Raw genomic sequence first — 9,813 nt, forward strand, 5'->3', positions numbered from 1 at the left:
ATCCCTATGACATCTATTAAAACAAAAACAGTGCTTGAAATGAAATAATACAGAATTGATAACAAGAAATGAACAGTGATTTGTGAAAAAAAATCAATAAAACCCAAAACACAGTGGAAATGAAATTTCACCTGGTAAAAAAACATAAAAATTTAAAAAAAAATATTGTTTCGAGTGTGGGTGAGTATTATATTCTTCAAATGCTGAAATAATCCCAAATATGCGCTAAAAAATTTTGATACAAACTGAATATCTAAAAAAAGGCAGTGATGCAAAATAATCAAAAAAGGCAATTTTTGGCAGCTGTACAAAAAAACTAATATATGAAGAACTGCAAGAGGCATGCCTATGTACAAAAAATAGGATTCAGGAAAAACTTAATTACACCAAGTTATTACAAATAATCCCAATTTAACACAAAAAAAATAGCAAAGACTAAAAAAGTAATGCAAAAATGTCCTTCCTAATTATATACATTCGACGTAAACAATCCTAAAGTCGTGACAAGTCTATATTTTCCCCCGAACAAAAATTGAAATCTACAGGATGTCAATAATAGACTGCATATTTATATCAGAAGACTTCTCAAGGCATAATTTTACAACGTCTTCAAAAACAGCATCTCCTTCTGTTTTTTCCTCAAGAACTTTAGCAAGCATACCAAATTTGTACACATCATTGGCAAGAGATGCAGCAATACTTTCCTGTGTGTTTTCCTGGTTCATCTGACTTCTAATCATGAAATTAGGAACAGCTAAACAAGCTTGATGAGGAGATTGCTCTGCCACAAGCACTGAACTAGGAGTTACTTGCCCATGATAAATTCCATTTTCATGTAACATGTTTAGAGCGGAAGCAATATTTTTCAGAATTCCTTTTGCCATTGGTTTGTCAAGTCCCTTTTTTCGAGGTAAAAGAACACTCGGATACTGCGGCACAGTGAGCATCACATAGATTGCATCTTTATCGATGAAAACACCCATCGGCGCAATGACATTCTGACCTTCAATATTAGTGTATATTGCAATTTCAGTTAGAATTTTATCCCAAGCAGGTTCGGACATCAAACGCGAATCGTATTTGGTCAGCATTATTGGTTGGCCTCGGTATTCAGTTAATTGATATTCCAACTTCAAAACTTCGTTTCGTTCAATGCCTTTTATATCGAAATGATCCAGTTCCATATCACTCATCATAACACCTTTTCCGTCAATGTACTCCTTGATTCCTAGTTCTGGGTGTTCAGTTTGTAACTCAGGACTAAAATTTTCAACCATATCAGCTAAACTCTCCATAAGAATCCACTTGTTTTCAAAGCATTCGTGAATTTCTTCTCTGAGAAGAGATAATTCGTTTTCAATTTGATTTTTCTCCAAATTCAAAGCTTCTTTTTCAGGAGGAGAAGCATCGTTTTCGTCCTCTTCCAAATTTTTTAAAGTGGCGATATGAAGTCGAATCTTCTGTTTTTTCTTTTTTATACTTTTCATCTCATCAACCACATCCTTGATAATTTTTTCTTGAGCTTGTAAGGAAGCAATACTATCCTGTATCGGTTTAACTTTAGCGAGAAACTCTCCCGCTGTAAAAATCTTTTTGCTTTGATTAGAAAGGCATGTCATGAGAGTGCGAACTATATTTGAAATATCACTGAAATTTTCTTTGTTTAATTTCCATTCTTGAATCGCGTCATTGACGTCGGAAACTCCAATATCTCCATCCAAATTCTCCATTTCGCAATCCTCAACTAGTTTTTTCAAAGGAACCATAAAAATATGTACTCTTTCTTTTAGAAGCTCATCCTCCGGAAGAGAAATCAGAGGCAAAGTAGAACGAATGGTCTGTTGTAAATCTAGCAAAACTGTGTTCCTCATTGCCACCAAAGACAAAAAGCCGTCAGAATTTTGATTTACCTTGTTATCAATTTGAAGTTTAATATTCGCTACTATTTCTCTCAAATTTTCATAATACTTGCGACAATCATCAATAATTTTACAAGATGAAGCAAGCTTTTTTGTAAAGTCAAAAGTCGGCAGAATCACTTTTTTCATGATGGTATTTGCATCCATGACAAACTCATTGGCTGATTTCTTCATTGGTGAAACTTTTGTTGGGTTAATAACAGCGGAATTATCAACTTCATCACTTGAACAAGATGTCACAACTTGTTTCGAAGGTGAAGCAATATCTGATTTCTGGTCAGGAATTTCTAGATTTTCCAATTTCTTTTGTTCTTCAGAAACATGATTTTGTTTTTCTTCGGTTTGTGTTTCCTTTCCTATCTGTTTTACCTCAATTTCTGAGTACTTTTTCTTCCAAATTGCTTCCTTTTCTTCAAGCTCGGAAATTTTTTGCCCATTATCCGCTAGTTCTTGCTGCATTTTTAGCATTAAAAGCCTCATCTTCTGCAGTTCATCCTTATTCTCTTGGCAAAACTCACATTGCACTTTGGTATTCATCTTTTTTTTTCTTCCACCATCACCTTTCGAAAATGAATCAAATTCCCCTTCCGTCATGCTATCAAATCCACTACTTTGACTTGTAATTTTTACTTTAGTGGGAGAATATTTGCGGAATATATTGTTGTTATAGTCGTCACCACTGTCGTCAGAAGACGATATCAAAAGAGGATTGCGATATTTTTGGGCCTTGGAAACAAGTGGTGGAGACATTATAACATTCGCTTTTGCTTCCACAAGAGAAGCTGATTTTGCCAAGCCTGTTTTGAGTAGGAGATCGCAAATGCTTCGTCCTTCATCATTATATAGAACGACTTCAGTCGGTGGACTTTCCAGTGCTGTTTTCAAATGAGCTTTAACAAAACAATCATTGCACATACTTTCGACACATTTTTGGACCATTTCAACTTTGTCATGATCTACGAAGATGTCGTGAAGACGGAATCTGTGAGCCATTGCAGGCATACTAGATTCCTGAAGATCAATTGGAACGTTTAACAAACTACCTTGTATTGTTTCCTCACAATTTCCATAATCTATGTACTGCACGAGGTATTTGGTTTTTGAAATTGAAAACAAAAGCTTGCATCTGTACCAAGAGTCGTCAATGAACTTGCATCCATACACCCTACCCTTTATCGGATCATCAATCATACAGGGATTGGATGATGCGATTTTTTCCATGCGACTTGTCATGTGCTCCAAATCCAATTTGATCGTTGGCGAATGTTGCTGCGCCCAAAATGTGCAACCGTCATCTTCCATGTGGGTTAAAATAAGAAACACAAAATCACTCTCACTACAAGCCATAATGTCTAATATAGTTTGCAATTGCGACTAATGAACTACTAAAGAGCACAACGCCTTCGAGAAATTTTAAATACGTTGTAACAATGCAGATGGAGGGAAAACTATCACCGCACCAGCCAATAGCTTGCAAAGAAAGGGATTTCCCCGGAGAATTAAATCATTATGTTTGAGCGACGCCATGCGGCAATGGAAGTGATTTCGAATTTCCCGCAATGTCATTACAGTAGTTTACATAAAAACAAAGAGTAACTGACCCAGTCTGGAATGTTGATTAAAAATACTATATTTAAAATAAGAATTCAAGCAAAATATTCTGATTCTGACTCGACAAAATGGAGCAACGTGGTGTATGATTGGTTCGGTTCACTGTCTCCGTCTGCTGACTTCAAAACTCGATTTGACCGTAAATATATACTACTACGGATTTGACTGCGACACGTTGTTGTATCACGTGAATGCTTGGGTGAATTAATATATTCTATTCAGTCCAGGGCCGTACGCCAAAAGTTCAGAGTTCAGCTTATTTCCATTTGAGTCATAGTCGGGGTCGTATATGGGTGTACTGGGGGGTAGAGTGATTACGGCGTTCCCCATCAAGTCCATGCTCCCGAAAACAAATAACTGGCTAACTAACCCCATACCCGACATGGACTGGTGACCGGACGAGAGGCCGTGGCTCGCCATGTGATTAAGCCGTCTTATCGGCTTTTTCCTCCCCCGGGATAAATATGTAAAATCCTATTCTGTTTGTATTGTAAACTCTACCTAGTCTAGTCGGATTGTAATTTTGAATTCCCGGAGTCGGGATCCGATTTCAGACTTTTATTGGGATATTTCTAAAGTAAAAAATTTTACAGAAAAAAGAATTATGAAATTGACGGAGTGGAGTTGTGAGCAATTTGCAAATTTCTACGACTCATACACGGAGTCGCATGCTTTTTTCCCGACTCCACAGTCTTCATACAATCTGTATAAAACGTAGAAAAACAAAAAATATTATGCGGCCAATTTTATAAGCCGGCAGTATCGCAAAAATATCAGAGCCATAACAGCCATTATATAATGACTACGGTGAAAATACGGTGTGGATAACCGCGAGTTGTCGCTATCGATCGAACAAACTCGCGGTTTCCATAGTGACGATGAAGCAACTTGAAAGACACTCTGCTTAAATGTCCATGCCCGCTCGTTTTCTTTCATTTCAGTCTAAAGACAGAAAGACGAGGTCTCTACGACGTGCCTCGAATTTAGGTAATATAGATCATGTAATAAATATTGCCGTTAAGGTATATTGTCATTTTAAATCTTTGCTTTCAGTCAACAGTTGGTAAAAAAAGAAAGCGAGACAAACAAAGGCTGGCACTAATTCATCTTTGTCTTTTTTTATTTTTGACACTTTTGGGGACTTTAATATTTCAGTTGCTTGGTTTTCCATTAAAGCATTTTATTTCAATAAAGTGAATTTGATATTGTTACATACCGACATACCTTCATTTTGCAGATAACATTATTTGCAAAACATAGATTTAATTAGATCCAATTCAAGATGTCTCGAGCACAAGCTGAAAGTGTGATAAAGAATATAATACGAGAAATTGTGCAGGAATGTGCCAGCAAAGGCCACAGTCTTTCTGAGACTCTTGTCGCATTTATGGTGAAAGCTGTTGTTCTCGATCCTCACAATCAGTTCAATGTTGATCGAACTTTAACAAAAGAAGATGTACAAAAACTTATCAAACTTTGTGTTGACAGGCTTGTCGATTTACGATCCCCGAGTCTCGACACAATTAAAATGCAAGTTTATTTTGACATGAATTACACTACAAGGCAAGAATTTTTAGATGAACACAGAAGAGTACTTGAAGCGAGACTTGCTCCAGTCACAAGAGAAATTACTGACAGTCGAGCGAGAACACGAGAAGAATTGGAAAGTCTGTATCGAAAGATTGTTTCTTATGTGCTTTTGCGATCAGGACTGGGATCACCCACTGATATTGCTGTTGTACGTGAAGCGACCGCTGCTCTTCAGAGTGTATTTCCGCAAACGGAGCTGGGTACTTTTATGTCATTGACTAAAAGAGATAAGGAAAGACAGCTTCATGAATTAACTCTCATTGTATCTGGAATACGACTTTTTAACAAAGAATGTGGAAAAGGTGGTGAAGGAATTGACGATCTTCCTGGTATCCTGAATGAAGCGATTCCTGCTACGACACAAAATCTAGATGCGGAAATACAAAACAGCCAGCATTCATCGTTTCGATACACAACATTGATCGAAAAATTTCAAAGCGACTCTTCAGGGGGATTAAGCGAAATCCCCTCTCAGCTATTAAAAGATGCTCTTATAAACGTCCGGCAACATGAGACGTTTCTTCGAATACTTCTGAACGATGTGATTGGTTGTGCACAGCAAGTTGAAATGCTGGTGAATCAACTAAGCACAAGAATGGATCAGTTACAACAAACTGTTCAATCTAAAACAGCAGTACCGACAGCCCAGGTCTACCCACAATTTATAAGTTTATCGCATTTGTGGACATGCTTTCAGGATGAGATGGTTCTTCTAAGTGTGCTTAGCAACATCCTTGCTAGTATTGAGCCTTTCACTCGGACTCAGCGTGAACTTTTCCCAGATGATGTATTAAGTCCACATCTCCAAAATGTCGCAATCAAATCAGATGAACAGAGAATTCAAGAAACTACTGGACAAAGAGTTAATCCTGAGGACTTTGAGGATGATCCAAAAGTCCAGTGGTTGTTTCCAGAGACAACAAAAAATTACAACCAGCTCTTGCTACAATATCGAGGATACTGTGGATTTTCAATAGTGAGGAATGATCGACTTTTACTACCAGGGAATCCAGATATTGGCATTTTACAATATCAAGACAAACTCTATGTCTTTAGTTCTAATGCAGCTGCTGTTGAATTTGCTAAAAATCCTCCAACTTTTATTAATGGAGTTGCAGAAGCTGCAAAGGCTTCACCGGAATTGATCCAGCTTTTGGAATTGCATCAGCAGTTTGCCAGTATTACTCCTTATCCGCAAGCAGGAGAGGGTGGAAAAATGTTTGAAAAACCTGTCACAAAATCCGATTCTGGAACTCAAACAGACACTCACATACTCGAACACAACATAGTTAAAGATTATGAGTGGAACGAGTGGGAATTGAGAAGAAAAGCAATCAAACTTGCAAACCTGCGTACTAAGCTTACAAAAACAGTACAGACAAATCTCAGTAATCTCCGTAGAGACAACGTGAGTCAAGTATATTTGCCAAAAGAACAAGGTGCACAAACCAAGAAAGAAAGTTCAAGCAATGTTCCAAAGCCGCAAGTTTTCATGGCTGGACTTCGAGGAATCAGAGGAATTAGAACTATGGTCAGAGTTGATTTAACAAAAGATGTCAATGACGCTTAATATTTAGTTTTCATATTGTTTACATGTTACTTCTAATAAAGATATTTCTAATCCTTTATTATAGGAAAAGTTCTATTATAAATCCTGTTTGTATTTTTATAATAACATGCATATAGGAATCTAGTTCATTAATGTGTGTTCAGGTATTCGGGAATACCAAATTCTACTTTATTTGAAAAAATTATCATTTTTTTCAACCCATCTCAATATAAACAAAAATCTGCATTGTTCAGCTTTAGTTTATTGAGAACATCAAAATTTAGGCACTGGTTGGGTCAGTCATCTTGTGGGGTATTTATACCTCTAATTCATATTTAAATGGGGCTTTGCTTGGGCGCCAAACTTGTATGTGGATGTCCGCTGAATTGATTTGTCCTCCGGTAGCCAGTAGAAATTCTTCATGACATCTTGTGATAGGGCTGTCTGTTGCGACAAATGACAGTATAGGATGATAGGATAGGATAGGATTTACATATTTATCCCGGGGGAGAGGAAAGCCGATAAGACGGCTTATCCATATGGCGAACCACGGCCTCTCGTCCGGTTACCATTCCAAGTCGGGTATGGGATTAGTTTTTACTGTATTGTTTGTTTTCGGAAGCATGGACTTGGTGGTGGAGGAAGCCGTAACCGACCAGCGGTTACGTGAACCACCCAACGACGGCGAGGAGTCCAGCAATCCTCTCGCACATAACCATCCCTACATGGGATTCGAACCTGCGAACCCACGCAGAGTAATTAGAGGTGCGGTGGCGAGCGTATTCCTAACGCTTAGCCCGTTGAGCCACACCACCATGCATGTATCCTTACGCCTTTTCTGTTCTCGTAAAGTCCTCTTATATGTTGAGTGTAACTCCGTCTGGGTCTTGCTTGTGATTAGGGTGACCATACGTCCTCCTTTTTCGTTGAAAATTTTGTGTCCTCCAAGGACGCAATAAAAAGTCAAAATGTCCTCCTTTTTCGCGGGATTAATTATTCAAAATTCTCTCATGATATACTCAACAGTTTTTGATGTGTTAAAAAAAATTTCAAAGTGAGTAGAAACTTGGAGGAGCTGTTCCAGAGGTTCGCCGAAGGTTCTCTACAATAGTTATATATAATAAAATCTTTCTAGTACCCAGCTTACTAATTAAGAAAAAATATTAAAATTGCGATAGTCCATCGAAGATATACAATCTTACACGTTTAAACAACTCGTGAAATGGCTCAGGTGTGTCAGGCTCAGGTGTGCCGGGTGTAGCTTCGCGCAGATATATGTTTTACTGGACATGTCAATGACCGTTACATCTTGAATTCAGTACATTTCATTAAAACTCATATCAAAATTGCGCTAGTTCATAATGTAGGCTATGTCAATTTCGGCAAAAATCCGTGAAAAAAAAAAGTTTCAATCCTCATTCGGATGCAGTTTAAAGTTTTGGATACGGATGACTCGTGCTACCTACATTTTTGAGGTATTATATCATCTTTCTAATCTCCAGAATGCAACTTTTATACAACAAAAGATGGTTGCTGCGACACCATTGTGACACAACAATCACTATTTACACACACATCGTATTAGTTAGTATCTAATTCTAAGGTTACACCACAATGATCATTTTATATAACCTTGCAGAAAATTAGCTTCCCCTTTGTGAAGTTCTGATTGAGATCCTAGTTTCAACCTTTGACGGGAGCTTGCACAATAGTGGAGAAGTTCGGCAGAGCACTGCCCTAGGTTAAATGCATACTTGTAATGCATAGCCGTTTATCACGAAAAATCGTGTTGTTCTGCAATTATTTTACGTCATTTTATTTGTATTTCGCAATTTAGTAAAGTTTCGATTTTGGCAAAAAAATTCGTCAGCAGACCCGGTAAAAACCCATTTTACACATGAATTAAAGCAGAAGTATCCATGCCTCAAAAAAGATAAAACTCAAAGTGACTATGAAAACTAATAGAGAAGCGGAGTGAATTACTTGCGGATACGATACTTCCGTTTCTGAGGTGAATGAAGGCAAGATTAGCTTACAGTTGCATGTTGACAAGACAAAAACAGGATTTATTGTGATACACGTGTAGTCTAAATTATATTATAATCTAACAAGTATAAAATTCACAATTACTTGTTCAAAATGAGCCTTTAATTAATAATTATAGTTAAACAAAACGCAGAAAAGTTAATGCTAAGCGCAAAGGGTTCATAGCGCCGAAAATATTCAAATGGAATTTTTTGAGATGCAATGCAATGCGGAAATAAATCTATATTCTATTCGAGAGATGTATCACTGCTTGATTTTTATTATAAAAAGTATCATCCGTTCGGTCTTCAACTTTCTAAAAATATGTGCGGCCGCCAATGACTTGCAACCCTTAATTTTGGCCCGCGAGAGACAAAAGGTTGCCGACCCCTGATTTAGAGAAATAAGACAAACGGGCCAGTCAGTAGTTTATTCTATCACATGCCGAAAGTACACAGTAGACAAACATAATTACGATAAAAAAACGAAGAAATACGTTTCAGTGTGAAAGAAGATAAACTAGTGATAATTATCGAGCAGGGTCACCGATGAGGGAGTGAGTCTAACATTAAATCATTTCGAGAAAAAGTCAAACATAAAATACTAAAAAGCCAGGGTCGAAGTTAGAAGGATTGGTGAGATAGGCATACATTTTTTGTGTTGAAAAGTAAAGGATAAGGACAAATTTTCAGGAGCCAAAGTTCGGGGAAACGTCCGTACCTTATCATTATAATGTTTCGATGCCTATTTTGAAAAGGATTTTCAAGTTCCAGCATGTGCCGAGAGGCCAAACGCTGCAAAAAACACCATTTTATTTAAAATTAATCAAACAAATCTGTCTGAGTGAGAAAAAAAATGTGTCTGCTTTGCTGGATAAATTTCAATTAGTACATGACGACCAGTTTTATGAAAACCTGCCATTTTTAGAGAAAAACAAAACTCGGGTAGAGCGTCGGTTGACCACTGGACGTGTTGTAAATATGATACATTTTCACGAATTAGTTGCTTTCTGGTTGTTACGATTTTTCCAGCTCATCACTGGACATATACGTAGACAAACGCTAAATTGGAACGTCAAAAGACGTACGAATAAGAGCGATGAATTTTCGACATCATAAT

General features: G+C 37.3%; 2 protein-coding genes across 2 annotated transcripts; one reads left to right on the forward strand and one right to left on the reverse strand.

The window, feature by feature from the left end:
- Positions 1 to 539: 539 nt before the first annotated feature.
- LOC120341338 (serine/threonine-protein kinase 31-like) lies at positions 540 to 3,266 on the reverse strand. Its single transcript, XM_039409826.2, has one exon. It carries the CDS (start codon positions 3,264 to 3,266, stop codon positions 540 to 542), a length of 2,727 nt encoding a protein of 908 aa, XP_039265760.2.
- A 1,421-nt stretch (positions 3,267 to 4,687) lies between these two features.
- On the forward strand, positions 4,688 to 6,917 carry LOC120341622 (cilia- and flagella-associated protein 206-like). The gene has a single exon (XM_039410164.2). It carries the CDS (start codon positions 4,813 to 4,815, stop codon positions 6,688 to 6,690), a length of 1,878 nt encoding a protein of 625 aa, XP_039266098.1. The 5' UTR covers positions 4,688 to 4,812; the 3' UTR covers positions 6,691 to 6,917.
- The last annotated feature ends 2,896 nt before the right edge of the window (positions 6,918 to 9,813 follow it).

The sequence above is a fragment of the Styela clava genome, chromosome 14 (assembly GCF_964204865.1).
Source record: "Styela clava chromosome 14, kaStyClav1.hap1.2, whole genome shotgun sequence".
NCBI classification, from domain to species: domain Eukaryota; kingdom Metazoa; phylum Chordata; class Ascidiacea; order Stolidobranchia; family Styelidae; genus Styela; species Styela clava.